Source organism: Thalassophryne amazonica, chromosome 6 (assembly GCF_902500255.1).
Source record: "Thalassophryne amazonica chromosome 6, fThaAma1.1, whole genome shotgun sequence".
NCBI classification, from domain to species: domain Eukaryota; kingdom Metazoa; phylum Chordata; class Actinopteri; order Batrachoidiformes; family Batrachoididae; genus Thalassophryne; species Thalassophryne amazonica.
Genome location: NC_047108.1, coordinates 42,829,650 through 42,849,533, shown reverse-complemented (window position 1 = coordinate 42,849,533; position 19,884 = coordinate 42,829,650). Strand labels below are relative to the sequence as shown.

Below are 19,884 nucleotides of genomic sequence, written 5' to 3'. Positions count from 1 at the left end.
TTATATTTTGCTACTGTTTTGAAGATGTAACTGTGAAAATTTAGATAATTTCATAAGACTTGAAGAGTTGACTTTGAGATCTTTTTGTAAATCAGTTTATCTCTGAATTAAAACTGAGTGTTGTCATGGTTTATTGGTGTCCGGTGTACTGATTTTCCCTTTCTTACCTCTGTCAAAGTAGTAAAGTTTTCTGTCCTGTTCCTTCGCAGGTCATCTGAAGGAAAGATTTTGATTTCGCACTCAGTCATCTTCAACCACTTATTCCAATGAAGGGTCATGGCGGGGCTGGAGCCCATCCCAGCAGTCATAGAGCATGAGGCATGGTACAACCTGGACAGGACGCCAGTCTGTTGCAGGGCCACATATAGACAAACACATCACACCTGCACCTACAGACAATTTACAGTTCTCAGTCCATTGAACCTGCATGTCTTTGGATGTGGGAGGAAGCCAGAGCACCCGGGGAGAACCCGCACACACATGGGGAAAACATCCAAACTCCATACAGAAAGACCACAGGTGGGGATCGTTCCCATGACCTTGCTGTGAGGCAACAGTGGTAACCACGAAGCTACCGTGGTGCCTGACACTGATTTTCTTTTTTTGTATTATTGTTTACTGTGTGTGTGTGTGTGTGTGTGTGTGTGTGTGTGTATATATATATATATATATATATATATATATATACACTGAACAAAAATGTAAACACTTGTTTTTGCTTCCATTTTCATGATCTAATACATTTTGTATATACACAAAAGACTTATGTCTCTCAAATATTGTTCACAAATCTGTCTAAATTTGTACTGAGCGCTTCTTTGCTGACATAATCCATCCCACCTCACAGGTGTGACATATCAAGATGCTAATTAGATAGCATGATTGCACAGGTGTGCCTTAGGCTGGCCACCAAAAAAGGCCACTCTAAAATGTGGTTTTGCTTTATTGGGGTGGTGGTTGGGTTGGAAAACCAGTATCTAGTGTGACCACCATTTGCCTCACAGTGCAACACATCTTCGCATAGAGTTGATCAGCAGCCAGATGCCATTGAGTGTGAGCATTTGCTCACTTAAGTTTGTTACGATGACGAACTGCAGACAGGTTGAGACCCCAATGAGGATGACAAGTATACAGAGGAGCTTCCCTGAGATGATTTCTAACAGTTTGTGTAGAAATTCTTTGGATCTACAACACGGTTATTGCAGCAGCTGTCTGGGTTGCTGGTCTCTTGAAGGTGAACATGCTGGATGTGGAGGTCCTGGGCTGGTGTGGTTACACGACTGCGGTTGTGAGGCTGGTTGGATGTACTGCCAAATTCTCTGCAGCGCCTTTGGAGACGGCTTATGGTAGAAAAATGAACATTCAATTCACGGGCAACAGCTCTGGAGGACATTCCTGCAGCCAGCATGCCAATTGCACGCTCCCTCAAAACTTGCAGTATCTGTGGGATTGTGCTGTGATAAAACGGAGCATTTCGTAGTAGCCTTTTATTGTGGTCAGCCTAAGGCACTCCTACACAATAAAAATGCTGTCTAAACAGCATCTTGATATGCCACACCTGTGAGGTGGAATGGATTATCTTGACAAAGACAGATTTTGACAGATTTGTGAACAATATTTGAGAGAAAGATTTTCAATGTATAGAAAATGTTTTAGATCTTTTGAGTGCAGCTCATGAAAAATGGGAGCAAAACCAAGTGTTTATATTTTTGTTCAGTATGCATATATATATATGCACACATGCTGTTTCACACATTTTTATGTTTATGCAATTTCAAATACAAAAAATAAAATTTCTAAAGTGATCTACCTTAAACTCAAACTGGAATGTAATCTCTACAACTAGATAAAAAAATATAAAAGCCAAGATGATGGGTTCCATAAGTAATGGGCCCTTGTAAATAATCAATTCTATTGCCAATTTTCTTCAGACAAGTCAGGGGATGGATGCATGAACATTTCCAAGTCACTGAATATTCTTAAACATCAAATCTAGGCTTGCATCTCAGATGTACCTTCTGGCAAATTGTAGCTGAACTTCCAGGTCTTCTTTTAAAGAAAATCCTCCTCTATTCCACTTCATCATGAAGCTGTATAACTGGTGATACAAAATGCAAAACATGCACTCTGCACAATTTCTCCAATCATAGCCACAGAAGCCACTCTTCTTGCACAGTCACTCAGTTTTTGAGAACTGTCAGGGTGCCATAGTGCCATGTATTTCTTGATGTAATAAAATCCAAGACATATTCAGTGACTTGGAAATGTTCATGTATCTATCTCCTGATTTGTCTAACGAAAACTGGCAATAAAACAGATTATTTACAGGTATTATACTAAAGGGGCCCATTACTTATGCAACCCATAATCTTGGCTTTGAAATATTTATTTAATTTATATCAAGTTCTAGGGATTTGCTTTCAGTCTGAGTTTAAGGAAGATCATTTTACACATCTTTATTTTTTGTATTTGAAACTGCATAAACAAATTAAAGTGTGAAATGCCAAGTGTTCCAATACTTTTGGAGGGCACTGTATCTACATATATAAAAAGCAATGTATGTTTGTATGGAATGCCTCGGGGTTCCCCCGGAGGAGCTGGGGGAGGTGTGTGTGGATCGGGAGGCCTGGGCGGCTTTGCTTTATCTGCTGCCCCTGCGACCTGACTCCGGATAAAGCAGAAGAAAATGGATGGATGTTTGTATGTGGCATGGTTTGTGTTTGGGGTGAACTGCCACAGTGTCACTAAGTGCAGGTTGTAATGCTTCAAAGGCTTCTCGGAGCTCTTGCTCACCTCCTCCCTAACCCTTTCTTCCCTAATCGGAAAGCAACTCCCCTGGCTTGCCTCTTCTCGCAATAAATCTTGGGAGGGCCATCAGAAATGAGTCATGGTCCAAACTAGAGAGAATAAGGGCGCAACTCGCGTTGTTACGCACTTAAATATGATGCCCCACCTTTAGTCAACTCGACGGCCCATTTTGATGACAAAGGGCCCAAAACAGTCTACTCCTGTAGAGAAGAAGGGTGGCTTTAGCAGTCTTAAGCTTGCCTCTGGAAGGTCTGTGATCTTGGGCACAGTTGGCATCACCCTCCACTGCTGACAGTCTGGACAGGAGCGGTGGTGTTTTTTGACTGCTTCTCGCCCCCACAGGATCCAACACTTGCGCCTTAGCTCTGCAAAGAGGCACTGAGCCGGGGTGACGTAGAGCCTTGTCTGTGTCATGAATGATGAGTTGGAGTTGGGTGACTTTATGGCGGGAGTCCAGGACCACAGGGTGAATGGCATCAGGTTCTAACTAGTCGCTACGACAGTCTGCCTCCAACTCTAATAATCCCTGCACTGGGGTCATGCTTGGGTGCCAGGGTTAAGAGTGGACTGGTGGGAACTGGTTTGTTAGCACTCAGCAGGCTGCACTCTTCTGGAAAGCTGTCTTGCTGAGACTGTCGCAGGATTTTTCTCTCTGCTTCCTTGTAGTTTGTAGCAGACTGTGTGTTTTGTCCTGCTGCTGCTCCATGACTGGCATGCGCTACAGCTTCTAGTAGTTCAGCAAATGAGGAGCAATGGTCAGCCTGTTACTGCAGAGTAGTCTTAGTAGTATTCGTTGTCAGACAGGAGACGGCGGGTTTGCATACTTCAGTGTCGTTTTCTGTCTCCTCTCTAACTGGCTGAGTGGGCCAGAATTCTGTAGCTTGCAGGAGGAACGCTGGATCGTTTCTCCACCCGCCATTGTTGGACAGCTCCAGCAATGTCTTACCCCGAGTGACATCATCAGCAGGGTTTTGTGATGAAATCACATATCTCCAATTCTGAGGGTCTGTCAATCAATCAATCAATCAATTTTTTTATATAGCGCCAAATCACAAACAGTTGCCCCAAGGCGCTTTATATTGTAAGGCAAGGCCATACAATAATTATGTAAAACCCCAACGGTCAAAACGACCCCCTGTGAGCAAGCACTTGGCTACAGTGGGAAGGAAAAACTCCCTTTTAACAGGAAGAAACCTCCAGCAGAACCAGGCTCAGGGAGGGGCAGTCTTCTGCTGGGACTGGTTGGGGCTGAGATAGAGAACCAGGAAAAAGATATGCTGTGGAGGGGAGCAGAGATCGATCACTAATGATTAAATGCAGAGCTCCCAAATCTCAAGTTCCTACAAACACCTTAAATCTACAGGAATCTGACTACAACCAGGTGAGGACGGTGGTGGAATCTGTCCAGAGGGTGGTGCTGTTTATACTCACAGTCAGCTCTCATTGAAGCAGTGCAAATTGTTGGGCAGCTGTCAGAGCTGCGTAGAGCTCCAACCTGGGCATCGACTGTTGGTTTTTCGGGGCCACTCTGCATCGAAATGTGAGGAAGGACACCTCCACCTCACCTTTCGAGTCCTCTGTTCGCATGTAAGCCACCAAACCGTAGACTTTCTCTGATGCGTTGGCAAACACGTGAATGTCTCTGAGACAGCTGCTTGTGTTTATGGCAGGACTGTCATAACAGTGTGGCAACATAATCTGGGACAGATGCTGTAACTCTTTCCCACTCTGACCACTGCTGCAGCACCTCCTCAGGCAGGGATGGGTCGTCCCACTCTCGCTGTTTGTCCCACAAACGCTGCACTAAGACTTTGGCTTGTGTTGTGAAGGGAATAATAAACCCCAAAGGGTCATACAGATGAGCCAAAACTCTGTAGATGTTGTACCTTAAGGTGTCAGAGTGGCAGAGCCAATGCATTCCCAGGGCCAGTTCTTGTGGTTTGATGCTTGATTCCTTCAGGCACAGCTCACTGCTGTCAGATCGGGCTTCCCTGGGCAGGTGTTTGATGGTGTCTGGGGAATTACCGGCCCATTGTCTCAGGTCAAAACCACCATGCAGCCAACAATATTTTTTGTTTGTCCACTAACAGCCTTATTTGATGGAACATGCCTTTTTATATTACTGCTTACAGCAATCGGATGCTCTCTGAAGTGCAACAGCACCCCCAGCAGACTGGTTGTGAGAGTGGGCCCTGGCAGCAGCAGCTCATTGAAGCTGTCCCCTTTATAGCAGGAACAGCAGTTGAAGACAATCCTATTTTCCCATTGTGGCTCACCATATGATGTGGAATGAACCACATCTTCTTCGTGCTGTCGAGCGCTTCTTCTGGGACCTTCACCACATAGCCAGCTTTCTCCAGTTTGTCGATCTCAGCACAGTAGGCACTAGCTCTCTCAGGGTCCTTTACTAACCTCTTCTCTGTGTTGTGGAGGTTGGCTATTACAGCCTCTTTGGGGGCGTAGCGCTGGACTCCCTGGATGACACTGGTGGTTTTCAGGGGTGGTCCTGGAGGCGCCCGGGGCGGCATCGCGGGGGGGGCACGAGCGTGCGGAAAAAAAAAAAACCTGTCAAAAAAATAAATAAAAATAAAACCGGGGTGGGGTTGTCCTGACGGGGGAGTTCGTGGTTACGTTACGGCAGAGCGCTCCCCTCATCTTGTGCAGGGGGGAGGGGGGAATCATTCAATGTTTGGACGAGGAAGTGGTCAAAACAAGACTTAATCATGGATAGGAAATGATCAAAGCTATCAGGTGCCCAATTTCGAAAGAAAAATGCTTATCTGAGTGCAGAATATTTTTTGCATCACTCTCTGGGTTTGCCACATTTTTCTCAAAATCCACACAGAGGATGTCTTTTTTTGAGTCTGCAGGCTGCTCAAGGTTGCCCAGAAATGCTCCTACTCGATGGAATTTCACATCACGGATAGTGAGCACTGTGGCAAACAATTATGATGCCCTCCTGCAAACTTTTGTATATAGACTGTTTTCCTCTTACTTCTTTTGCACTTCTTGTTATTTATGACAAATTATTGTGGTTTGCCATTTTTGCCTTTAAAGAGTGTTAACTTCTTCACTTGTTGCTTCCTGTTACTTATGATACACAATAGTGTTTGTTATTTCTTCTTATGTGTACAGTAATGGGTATAGAATTTACCTCTGTCGTTAGTTCATTTATGATACATGATTGCGCTTTACCATTTTTGCCACTTTAATGTATATAGTGGGGTTCTTTGTACATTTTTTGTCACTTCATGGTATTCTGTAATATACAGATTGTTTAACTTCTTTTGTTATTTATATGGTACGACTTTAATGGAGGTTTAAGTCTTGTTCATTATGGTGAATGGTACTCTATGATAATGCAAAGTGCACTCTGTTGGTAAAACTGAATGACGTGCAATATTTTGCCCATTGGGTGGTGCTGTAGTGCAGTTGTGCTTTCTTAAATACCTGTACTGTACATAGTTGTAATGTGAAGTCACTGAGTTTTTTGTTTTTGTTTTTTTATGTTTAAAAAACTTTATTGAAGTAATTATTGTTTCGTTGTGTTTGTTATTGCAGTAGTCATTAAAACCGGAAATTTGTTCTTGAAAATAGCTGTTGTGAGTTAATTTGTGGGATTGTGGGTGTTCTGGACGAAGTTAGTGTTTTCATGGGTGGTGGGGCAGAGGTGGTGGCCACGTTAGTGTGTGCGGGGGGGCATGCAGGGGGTTTCGCCCGGGGAGTAAATCACTCTAGGACCGCCACTGGTGGTTTTAGTTTCCAACAGTTGTATTGCTACCTGATCCTGTCTGGAGCGCACTACCAGCTTTTCACTGCGGTAGGGGAGGATATCTAATTGCCACAGCTTCTCCACTTTTCGTAGGATTTCCACTGAAGGTGGCGAGGTGGAGATGTGTAGACACTGCTGAGCTGCAGGCTGTTGTCGGCCATTCTTAATTGGCCCCTGAAGTGTCTATCCTAACTTTGTTTTGATGGCTACAGGGCCTCCAGGACATCCCAGCCACACAGGTGCCAGTGGAGTGATGAGGTGAGGGTAGTCTGAGCTTATCAGCAGCAAGGGGCGCATTCTGTTCATCGCTGGAAGTGGGAGACCTCGCAGGTGCTTGTACTTTCTTTGAAGTGCCTCAACTGAGTATGTGTGTTGGGCGAAGCTCAATGGGTCTGCTATTTTGAAGGTCTTGTGTGGCTGGTCAGCGGGGGAAATGTTGAATAACACTGCTGTGCCGTGTACAACTCTCACATCCTGTCGAACTGTTCTGAGAGTGAGTTATTCTGGCTTACCACTGAGTTGGAGGCTCTGAGCTGCTGCAGGGAGGAGGATAGTCCGCTCTGACCCATCATCCAGTACTGCATAAATTTCTAAAGAGTGCTCACCTTTTCGCAGAAGCACCCTGCTAATCTTAAGCAGAACTTGACTGAAGCCGGATCGTTTATCCAGGTACAGCACTTCATTAGTTGAGCTGCATGGGTGAAGAACTTTCTCTGTTGAGGGCTTCAGATTTAGCTTGTGTAAAACTTACAGGTATCTTCCCTTATACTTTGCACAGGTGACCTTCATTCGACATTGTGCCACTTGGTGTGAGCAACTGCAGCGCAGCATTTTTTTTTTTTGTTGGACTTGATCCATGCTGTCACTTGTTCTACAGTCAGCAGGGCAAAGTTAGCACACTGGTCAAGGTAGTGCAATAAGGGCAGAATGCAGTCTTCTCTGACTTCTTAGGGCTGACCTGTGTCTGCTCTGCGGGGGAGGCATCACTGGGCTTATTTGTAGTGTGAAAGATGCTGACTTTCCTGTTACCCTTGCTTCCATGACGGCATACTGATTTATGCTCATGGCAGCTGCTTAGTTCACTGCAATGGCTCATACACTGTCTCTTGTATCTTCAGCTCATAATTAAGCCAGTCAGAGAAGTGCAGGAGACTGGGGATTGTGACAGGAACCTTTTGAACTTTGCCCTCATATTTGTGGCAGCTTTGACAATAAGCGTGTTACATGTGACCCACGGCTAAGCTATGTTTGCCCACTTTCTCCCAGTTGCTCCAACAAACCCACCAGTGCCCTCACTCTTAGGGCAAAATGCTGGAAGCCTGTAGTATCTCCACGATCGACATTAGGGGACTCCATCAGGTCAGCTATCTTTCAGAGAGCCAACTGGTGGGACTGCCCATACCTTTCTCTCAGGCTGGCCATCGTGTCAGTGTAGGGTTGCATGGAGTTGATGTAGGAGTCAGGGATGAGTAGAGCATCTTCATGCTGCAAATGATCTAACAGTATCTGATATTTAAAATGCTCTGTTGAATCTTCAGGCAGTAGGTTTTCCAGGGCTACTTTAAGCCTAGCAAACTCTGTGATCTCCCTTGGTGAATGCAGGGATAGTAGGCTTTGGACCCCGATACACTGTCTCATGCTGGGTGAGAGGAGGTAACCTACTGTGCTCTGATTCACACTGGGTTGGAGTGTAGGAGAGACAGTACCCTGTTGCCAACATATCAACTGAGGAGCCGTGCACATTTGTGAGTGGGTGTTCTGTGGTCCTCACCGTTTTCAACCTCTCTGTAAGCTCAGCCATTACATTGTGGGGTGATGGTGGCAGGGACCTGTCAATAAACTCTTCTGCTACAGGCGGAAGTGGTGGTGGCCAATCATCATCAGCATCTGGAGGTAACATGAATGTACCGGGCTGGGCAGCAGGAGGAGGCTGAGACTGGTCATGATCCTGGTGTGTAGGTTGCCCGGCGACTTGAGGATGGGTAGAAGCTGGCCTGGGTGTAGACATGGATGGTTGAGGTGGACGTGTTGGTCTGGTGTCAAGCTGCCACTGCATCTCCATTATTTGTCTTTGCATCCTCTGATTTTCTTCAAGCACACTGTGTAGTAACATCAGGGTTTCAGGTGGTTCCTCTGCAGATGGCCGCTGTCTATGGTAAAATGGTGTGCTAGTAGGTAATGGGAGTGAGTTTTCATCTTCATATGGATTCGTACCTCTTGCTCCCCACAGAGCATCCCAATCGTATATCAGCCGTGGAGGTGTGAGAAGTGTCATCCTGGCATTCCTCTCCACTGATCTCTCCTTGTGGGAATATGAGTGTTGCTGTGCAGGGGGAGAGGCAATATAATCCTGCATCCACACAGGTGGCCGTCTCTCTCAACGTGGCCTCGCACCTGAGTCGCGCGGAGGGTGACTCTGGTCTGTATACATCTCTGCTCAGTCCATGGTGGCCACACTTTCCCAGATTTCGGCACCAAATGTCTAGGGGGGAGCGAATGTGCCTGGTTCTTTATGGCTTTGTGACCGCCAGGGGGCACCGATTAGAATGCACAGGAGATGTTGTGGAGTTACTTCTTTCTTTAAAAAATGTGGTTGTCACAACAGTGTGTGGTTGTTTTAAAAGCACACACGCGGACATAATCACAGTTTTTTTTATCCACATTTGTCTAGTGAAACTATTCTCACTCTAAAACGAAATACTCTCAACCTAACTTAGCACACCCCTTCAATCCGATTGGCTATTCAAGCTGTCAATCACACTGCAAGCGATATACATACAGTCCATCACACATACTGTATTAATTAAGCAATCAACACCAAACTTTGTATGGTGACTGGGGGCACCAAGGGGGAGGTCACTGGTGCCTTTAGGTTGAAAGCGCATGTGCGCAAACACACACACACACACACACACAGTCAGCCTTATATAGGCTTTGAAGAATTATGTCAAAACTACTTCATGGATTCTCACCAAATTTTCACCACGGATACATATGAGGCCACGGAAGACTCCACTAAATTTTGGAGGTGATTCAGATCTGAATCTGGATTCCTGATCAAGATTCACTTTATACTGGCTTTGAAGGATTACATCAAAACTACTTCACGGATTCTCACTAAATTTTCAACACAGATACATATTACACTAGGGAATACTCCAATAAATTTTGGAGGTGATCCAGAGCTGGATTCTGGATCGATTTCACTCTATATAGGCTTTGAAAGATTACGTCAAAACTACTTCACAGATTCTCACCAAATTTGCACCACAGATAAATATTAGGGCATGGAAGACTCTACTGAAACACTGAGGGTGATCCGGATTCTGGATCAAGATATCACTTTGTATAGGATTTGAATGATTACTTCAAAACTACTTCACAGATTCTCACCAAATTTGCACCACATAGATATTAGGACATAGAAGACTCCACTGAATTTTGGAGTTGATCCAGATCTGGATCCGAATTCTGGATCAAGATTCACCTTATATCAGCTTTGAAGCATTACGTCAAAACTGCTTTGCAGATTCTCACCAAATTTTCAACACAGATACATATTATGCCAGGGAAGACTCCAATCAATTTTGGAGGTGATCCGGATCCGCATCTAGATCCAGATTCTGGGTCAAGATTTCACTTTATATACGCTTTGAAGGATTACGTCAAAATGACTTCATGGATTCTCACCAAATTTGCACAATTTATATATATTAGGACACGGAAGACTCCCCAGAATTTTGCAGGTGATCCAGATCCAGATCTGGATTCTGTATCAAGATTCACTTCATATAGGCTTTGAAGGATTACATCAAAACTACTTCACAGATTCTCACCAAATTTGCACAACAGATACATATTAGGACACAGAAGACTTCCCAGTATTTTGGAGGTGATACAGATATAAATCCGGGTTCTGGATCAGGATTCACTTTGTATAAGATGTGAATGATTACTTCAAATGTACTTCACAGATTCTCACCAAATTTGCACCACAAATGGAATGAACTGAATGACTTTATTCGGCACACAGACTCAAAAATAACAATAAACTGATAAATAAGACAATTCACCAGCTAGATATTAGGGCATGGAAGACTCAACTGAATTTTGGAGGTGATCTGGATCCGGATTGGTGGACCCGGGTAACTCAGCTAGTGTATGTGTTCGGTGTGAACTTCCACAATAATTAAGCAATCAAGACCAAACTTGGTATGGTGACTGGGGGCACCAAGTGGGAGGTCACTGGGAACCTTAGGTTGAAAGCGTACATGCGCGAACACACACACGGTCAGCCTTATATATTAGATCATGACCCACTCACTGGAGCCCTTATTTTCACTGTTCACATGGTACTCGGGTCAGGTAGCAAGTATCACACTTTGCTTACTACATAGTAGAAGCTGGTGAAGGTGGACTTTAATTAGAATCCATACGGGTCAGTACGTACTGCATGCAAGTTAAGGTGTGCGTTGTTTTACTTAAAATGTACCTGCTGCGTACAGCATGCAGACTGTCGATATGCCTCCCAAGAAGTAAGGGGCATTAGGTCATAAAACCCCAAGTGCTAAATAGATGCAATGTAATAGAGCTGGGGAAACATCTGCAGAGACACTAAGAAAATTATATAGCCCACAGCATTGCAGTCATGCTATCACTTTTTGTCATCATTCACTTGAGTGTCATGAATGTCACAAATTTCTCTATGAAAATTAATGATGGCAACATACACACAATGCAGTGCAACTTACTACACCTTAGCCAAAGTGACATGAAATATGCAGTGACATGGTTAAAATTCTTCTCTATTACCTGTGCGTAGAACAGGTAACTCAGCTAGTATATATATATATATATATATATATATATGTATATATATATATATATATATATATATATGTGTGTGTGTGTATAAAAATGTGTAGAGGTAGGCAGGCATTCTGGGCAGGTATAAAATATATCTATTAATCCTCCTCCAAGGAAGTTGTGTTATGACCCACATTTGTTACCAGGAGTGGAATGGGGCATAAAACAACAACAACAAAAAAGTCCATTGTGGGCACTCCAAGTGCTCTCATTTGGTTAAATACTGCAGAAAAGACTGCAAAAGATATGTAAATAAAATAGAATCTCTTTCATGAAAAACCTTAAAATCATAGTGGTTTACTGTAACATGCCAAAATGAACGGAAGCCACAGCTGTTCAGGAAAGATGGAAAGAAGTCCTTTTAACTTATTACTTGAGCAGTTTTAAAATGGTTTCCAGTAACAGACAGTCATTTTTCAATAAATTATTATATTTATATTACTTGTTTATAGTACACATGGAGCCTGAAATTGCCATTTTTGATTTACTAACTGTTTTGTCTTGGGGTGGTGAGGATGTACTTACTTTGTTTCCACTACTGATAATTTATGTTAACATCGTTTACAGTCTAATGTAAAATATTGGCGTTTTTGTTGACAAAGAAGCTCAAGCCGAAACCTTGTTGAAACACGTATGTGAAAAACTTCTTCCTTGCCTGTTGGTGGCGCTGTAGCGCGCATCCCGCCTGTGGACTTCCGGGCCGTTCAACGCACATTTTTCCTTCCGCGGGTTTGTGAAACGAAAATCACACGAACCTTTCTGTCGATTTGTATTCAGCAGGAACAAAATGAGTAAAGCACATCCACCCGAGCTTAAAAAGTAAGTTATCGACTGTGTTCCTCGAAGGTTTGAGTCATTACTGTGAAACTGTTTGTGTTCGTCTGGACCACTTACTGGCTGCTTTGTTTTCTTTGAAGACAAGCTAACATGAGCTAGCCTGCCTACAGATTAGCACTTTAGAAAATTGTCATCACCAACCTGTTAATTTTACCAAGAAAGTATAGTATTCATTATAGGTTGTGAGTGGTACCTTAATACGGTTTTAAGCATTTAAAAAAAGGTACAATGTGTACTATTTCTGGTCGAAATTTGTGGATTTACGGGCTGAAAACAGCAGAAATGTCTAATTCAATAGTAAAAAAAAAGAATTGCTTAAATTTTGTTTAAAAAAAAATATGTAAACTTGAGCACCGCGCACAGAGAGCAAACCTCCGCCAACACTAGTTTACAATTCCACAAATTTTTACCCTGGAAAAAAAAATTTATAAGGTCAAAGTCCTGCTAGAAGTGCCCTTCTATAAACTAAAATATAATACAAAATATAGATCAAAAGGGCTTTTCACTGTTAATAATACAATAGCATGCATTTTCAGAGGCCCTCTGTCCATGCCCAGTCGCCCGCAATGACAGATACTATGTTAGCTGGTACTGCGCTGCTCTCCAAATTTGCCAGTGCGTCCTCATCAAGCTGGCTGCTTTGCCTGCTGTTCATTGTCGGACTGTCCATGAGAAAATCATCTGTAATATCCATATTGGGACCAACACACACTTCTTGCCTTCTTTTCGTCTGCGGACAGTTCTTGAGCTGTGTGCGCTATGACGTCTTCAATTTATGCACAGCAGGTGGGTATTGGGATACCCGCCCGTTACTGTGGGCAGGTATAGCCAGGTAGCGTAAATGTAAATCTATGCTACCGGCCCAGCAACACCTCAGTCAGTGATAATAATATCAAATAGCCACTAAATCTGCAGTATGGATCAGATGCGGATCAGTCTTAGTGTATTCATTGAGTCTGCCAATTTGTGCCTCATTCTTAGAAATGAGAGTGATTGAGACACTTTTGATTGAGATATAATGCAAAATGTGCACCAGATGGGTCAGTATTAATTTCACATCCACAAAATCCACAATCCAGATCAGATCTGTATCAAACTTTTTCAGGTGATAGTACCAGTCTACACCTCAGTTTCAAATATGAGAGTGACTGGGGGCACGTTTGATTAAGATGTAATGTAAAATATACATTAAATGGGGTTTTCAATGTTAAATTTAAATGGCCACAAAATCTGTAATCCAGATCAAACTTTGTTCTTTTGATACCATCCTACATAATGCTATCAAATATGAAAGAAATTCCATCTTTTTTTCTTTTTTTTTCTTTTTTTTTTGACAGTTATGAATTTTTGAAAATTCCTTCAATGTTAAAGGATAGGGATTTTTCCTGACTTTCACCTTTAACCTACGGCCTTGAAAATTGAATCAGTTCTTGCTTATCGGGATATGAAAACCCGGTAAAAAAACAAAATATTTACAGTATATGGAAAAACATAACCTCCACCCAACTTCATTGGTGGAGGTAATTATTGTTTGTGTTTTTTTTTCTTTTTTAGTCTGAACAAGAAAAAACATTCCTGAGCCAGTACTTGCATGGCTAATGTCTTCTTTCTTCTTTCAGGTTTATGGACAAGAAGCTTTCTTGTAAGTATAATTTAAAACCAACATATAGATACACTCCGTAAAAAATAAAACACACATTTTGTAACTACGCTGGTCTGCTCAAAAGGACTTCATGCTCCTTACTGATGTCCACAGACATTTATTTCTTTTATGCAGCTCATGTAACAGCCATGGAACAGTCGTGGGGAACGCCCGTGGAACACCGTGAAAACTAAAATGACAAAATGCTACATTTCAAACTCTTATTCATATTGACATTAAACTTAAATCACACATTTTGGCTGTAACAAGACAAAAACAGCATTATAAATTAACTTTTACCGTGTGCGCCTGTTTGACCAGCAATAGAATGATACCATAAGCAGATTCCGTATCTTTATCTGAGTTTTACGTACTGCTCTGACTTTCCTTGTCTTTTTCTCTCCCGCTCTACGCACATGCCCTTCCGGGTTGTGCGATTACGTGACTTATTTCCTCTTCAGCACAGGTAATTTCAAAATAAAAGAAACATCTTAGGCTGTAAAGCCGTGTTACTCATTGCCTTAAATAATCGTGCAATTATTCATCAAAATGAACAAAGGAAATTTTGTCATTCCTGTTGTCGTGGTAACCTATATACAATTCATTTTGGCGTCAGTTACACATTTTGCTTTGATGGTAAGATGGGTTGCCATTCAGATGAGTCAGTGCTCTACACAGCCTGCCAACCAGGGAAAAGTGATTTATTTATTTATTGTAAATACTCCTGAATATAACTGTCATTCCTGGAAGCGCTTCCAGTGTCACAGCTGCCTAGAAACTTTGCAAATTATTTAATTATTTTTTTCTAAGGGTTAGGATTATAATATTTTGTAAAGTTAAATTTTTGTAAAATACATAAAATGTTTGGAACAATACTTCCACTTCCTACCACAGCTTTGTGCACTTGTGGAAATAATATACACAAAGTCCCAGCCTACACCCTTCAAAAATTAAAACGTGAATATTTTGTTAAATGCACAATCAAGCACATTTTTAAATATACCCAGACTGGCCCCAGTGACCAGCACACCAAATTTGGTGAAGATGGGATCCAAACTGTAGATTTCTGTTGGCATAGCATCTGTCTTGATAGATAGATTTGCACACTTTTTAAAATGTAGATTCTGTTGTGCAGATTTGTTTTCATTCTGTTCTGTTTCATTTTGTTAGACATTCTTCACTGATGTATTATGTGTTCTTTAGTGAAGCTGAATGGTGGCAGACATGTCCAAGGTATCCTCCGAGGGTTTGACCCATTTATGAACCTGGTGGTGGACGACTGCCTGGAGATGGGCCCAGGAGGTCAACAGAATACCATTGGCATGGTGGTCAGTACCATCCAAGCCTTACCTATGCTGAGGGGGGCAAAACATGACTTTAATATATACATCTGTACATGTGATCAGAATGTTTCCAAATAATATAATTTTCTCGTGTCTCAGTTAGAAGCATGAGGAGAAAAAAAATGTTATTTGAGTGCATTCTGATCATGTTAAGTTATGTAAATCCAACAGACACCCCACCCCCAGTGTATCTCTGGTGCTAAGTGTAGGTTTCATTGCTTGATTTCTTGTCATTTAACTTTTGCAATTGACAAAAAAAAATAGTTGAAATAACTTGTAATTGAATTTTATACATTTGTTTTCAGTGATCATTCATGATTTAAGACCAATTTATGTCATAATGGTAATATAGTATAAAATGCAAGTACAACCTTTTAAATAGCAATGATCTTTTAATTGGGCACCACAGTCTCGTTTGAGGACGGGCACTAAAGGGGTAAAATATGACGCATATGATGTAATTTCTCTACTTCCTGGCGATAAGCCACAGCATTTTCAATGGGTTTAAGTGACGATGCAGTGGGAAAGTGGACATGTGTTGCGGTTTGTTTATGACCCGGAGCACAAACATGTTGAGGTGGTTTTGTAGGCAATAGAACGGAGCTACTCTGGTTAGCCGTGTAGGTTAACACTTACCGAGATAACACCTCCCATCTGCCTCATCTTTTCTTCTTCACTGGGAAACGAAAAAAATAAACTTTTCGCAACTGCTTCGGTGATTGCAGCCGAAAACAAAACAGTACGCCATTTTTCCGTGTGAACGTACGATGTGTATATATTGCGCAACGGAGCGAAGGTCCCCGTAAGTGGTCCATTCCTGCTATATCATGCAGGGTGCAAACAAGACTATGGTGCCCCATTCTCAAGAATATTCAACATTGGAATTCAAGTTTGAAAATAAAAAATCTTTAATCATTGATTCATATTTCAGAAGGGTGGTATGGGCTAATGAACCCTCAGTATGTGAACTATTGGGCCATTTTCTCCCTATGATAGGCCTTTCTCAGCCATCAATGGGCCTATGCAAAGTGGAATAAAATAATTTAAGAATGGTCTGTTTTTGTTTGTTTGTTGTTGTTTTTTTTTTTAGTCTATTAAAAGAGCCATGACTTGAGCGAATTTAAGTAATTAAAAGTGATGCAAATTTCATTATTTTGTTCCATATCATGCTATACATAGGTTGTAAATAATATAAACGCACACCAATATTGGATGGATATAACATTTGCGCCTATGTTCAAAACATACATACAGTAAGTAGCATGACTCAAGTCATTAGCAAAGAGCTGCCGTCGGGCACTTTGGCACCTTGAGAAACGTTTATGAATTGGATTACATCCGTTTGTTGTTTTTAATTTTATTTATTTATTTACCCCCCCCCCCCCTTTATATATATATATATATATATATATATATATATTGCACCAGACTGCCTTCGATATTTTCTCAGTTAAGTTTGTTTGATTTTGCGCAAAATGGCAGGATCTCATAAAACCTCACTGCACAGATTCACAGTTATCATAGGCAGTGTTGGTATTCGGCGTCCAACCAATCCATGACCTCTTACATCAGTTCGTATAAAACGTCACCTTTGGAATTAGTTTGCTTAAACGCGTGTAGCACGGTTCAATCTTATACAGGGACAGTGATACAATGCAAATGTAGATCGGTGCGCTTTGGTTTCTAGGTTCATATTTCGTAAGAAAAGGGTAAGTTAGCCAGTTCCATTTATTAGTCCAAATTTTCTGGATGGAATAATGTAGTCAGTTTGCTTTAACTGGCTGCCTCACTGCTGCATGAGGTGATGAGCACCTCGTTTCACACAGAGAGCAGGGCTCACCTCGCCCCCTGCACAACTGCAGGAGAAGGACAGAAGCAGCGCAAGTGGCTGACATGTTTGTGACTTATGGAAACAAACACGCATAGAAAGGGCGATCAAGGCCAGAAAAATTATAGTGTTCATCTTTATATATTGAACAATAAGTCGATACAGTAATTATCGTGACAGGTCTAGTTGTAACCCAACTGTTATTTTGTTTTGTGTGAGCTCATCCCTGTGGATTAGGAAATAATTCACTATTCAGGATTTTCAGTTGAAAATGAGGAAGCAATATATTCTGATTTCCCTGTAATTTATCCTAACCATGGAGCAAAACTGGTGCACAGTTGTTGATTTGCAAGAGGCCTGTGATTTAATATACTGAGAAGAATCTATTAAAATTTAATTTCCCAGAGGTGAACTTATGCTAAATGAAGTGTTTTGTTTCTCAGGTAATCAGGGGGAACAGCATCATCATGTTGGAGGCTTTGGAGAGAGTATGAGAGAAGTCATCATGGTTGAAGAGAATCATCTATATTCTGTTTTCACTTTTAGTTCTTTGTGAAGGAGGTGAAGCAGTGGTTCGTTGGTGTAGCACTGCTTCACCTCTTTAAGACGTGAGTTACATGAGCAGATCTGTTTGGAACCGCTTTGACTTGTGTAATGTGAATAAATGTTTTTCTTTGTATTTAGTTGTGTTGATTTCAGCCTCTAAGGTATTATCCTGTAGCCAGTTGGTATTAACAAATTAATACATCCACATTGCAGTGTTTAGTGTTTGTAAAACATATGTAGCTGTTTTTTGCCTTGACCTTAGTGACCTTACAAGAAGAGTACTGAACCCATTTAAATGGTTTGAGTCAAGTTTTGTGTAAATTCCTGGCGAGAAATATGGTGTATGGCTTGCGCAAACAAAAACTTAATTGAAAATACTTTTACAGGTTGTCCAAAATTCTAAAAGTATGTCTGAAATAAGGGTCATCAATTGTTCAGGAGAGCAGATGTGGGTAACTGTGTCATGAAAGGGCAGGTTTTCCTTGCAACCCACAGCCTCGGTAGGTGGTTTTACTGAAGAGCTCCCTCAGGACTCTCATTTATCAAACTGTATAAAAGGTTCTAAATGCTGTCATACAAACAAATTTTTTTTAATGCATGTGAGGATAAAAAAGAAACTATTAAACAGGTGGCTGCTGTTCACATGCTCGTGTACGTTTGTGGTTATTTGCATTAAAAACAGCCTTAAAGAATCAACTTAATTTATCCTGAAGGAAACTATTTTGCCAGAGTACAGAAACGGCAAACAATGGTTAGTTAAATACACAATTACAGAAAGTGTTAGTATTAAATAGAAATCAACCAATCTTTTTTTTTTTAACAATAAATACAACCGATTTATGCAAAATGACTGGAAGATGGGTCATTCCATGCCAAGTCAGCCAGTGGACCCCACATGACCCCCTCCAAAAAAAAGTGAAAAACACTGTACTTGCTCCCCAGCCAGAGAAATAGAAATACCCAAAGTTTTAATGAGCCAGCTCTAATACTTTAGGAGCTGGCTCAAAATCACAGCATTTTTGTTCGTATTTGAAAAAAGCTCTTTCTGGCCAACTTTGGAGAGCAATATAGCCTAGCCAAATTAAGTGAAACCCCTCAAACTTACTATCCTAGGCAAAATCATACTGGAAAACCCATATCTGGCATCAAAACAATGATATCTGGCTTCATTTTTTTATCCAACTGTTCTTAAAAACTGCCCAAAACGGTATGTTTTCTAAATGCGGTCTTACTTTGAGCATGCACTGTGTCAAAATGGATAAATACCCACATTTCTCTCTACAGGCATAGATTCTCATGAACTAGTTCCAATGCCAGAATGTTTCAGTTTTGCATTTCAGCTTAAATTGTGCATGCAAGAGAAAAATTGAAGTTATGCAATTGCAATTTTTGGAAAAAATACCCCATAATTGACCACAAAAATCACCAGGTGAGCAATTGATAAAAAAAATTTGAAATTTCAACCATGCAATTATATGGATGTAAAGATTATATATACTAAATTTCAAGTTTGGACAAGAAATATATATTCTTAATTTTTCTGAAAAGTCATAATTTTTATGAATACAGATCCAACAACACATGATATACAATGTCATGTGTAATCTAAAAATACTTTCAAGGTTTACCTGAATGATTCATTTCTTATATTTATTTAATAGTTAAATTCACAGTGAACAAGTAATATTTCCTACATAATCTTTAAAATGCACACATTTGCAAACAAAGTGCTCTTAATCTAGGTATACCAAACAAAGCCATCATGTCCGAAAACCGTTCTTGTGTTATGTACAGGAAAACGTTTTTTCTGCAGACACAGCACAGGCAAAAAGGCTAATAGTAAATCAGTTACTGTAATAATATTTGTCATCAGTATGCATGTTATGTGTGCAAAAACCCTGGGAGAAGTGACTCAACTTTGTTCTGATCACTGTCATTCAGACTGTACTTGCGAGCACCAGCATCACTCAAATCAACAAAATTGTGAAAGCCAACTGTCTTACACAATGTCTTTCGATGACATTCATCTTGCAAAGTCAACCCTAGAGCACATTTTGCCTCCATGATTGATGAGAATATGATTAGGCAATGGTCAGAATTACCAGAAATTCTTTGACCTATTTCTGGGAAACCAGGTTGAAATTAGGTTGTTCAGTTAATCCCAACTTCTGGGAAATTCTAAATATAGCCTGACCTTTTTCTGGGAGATTGTCAAAATTATCATTCATTTGGGTACCCTGTG

The 19,884-nt window shown here is 41.2% G+C and overlaps 1 protein-coding gene across 1 annotated transcript; it reads left to right on the top strand.

Moving 5' to 3' along the window:
* Positions 1-12,122: 12,122 nt before the first annotated feature.
* Positions 12,123-17,775, top strand: snrpg (small nuclear ribonucleoprotein polypeptide G). The gene is made up of 4 exons (XM_034172079.1): positions 12,123-12,265; positions 13,903-13,925; positions 15,129-15,253; positions 17,540-17,775. The coding sequence occupies exons 1-4, from the start codon at positions 12,234-12,236 to the stop codon at positions 17,588-17,590; spliced, it is 231 nt and encodes a 76-aa protein (XP_034027970.1). The 5' UTR covers positions 12,123-12,233; the 3' UTR covers positions 17,591-17,775.
* Positions 17,776-19,884: the final 2,109 nt, after the last annotated feature.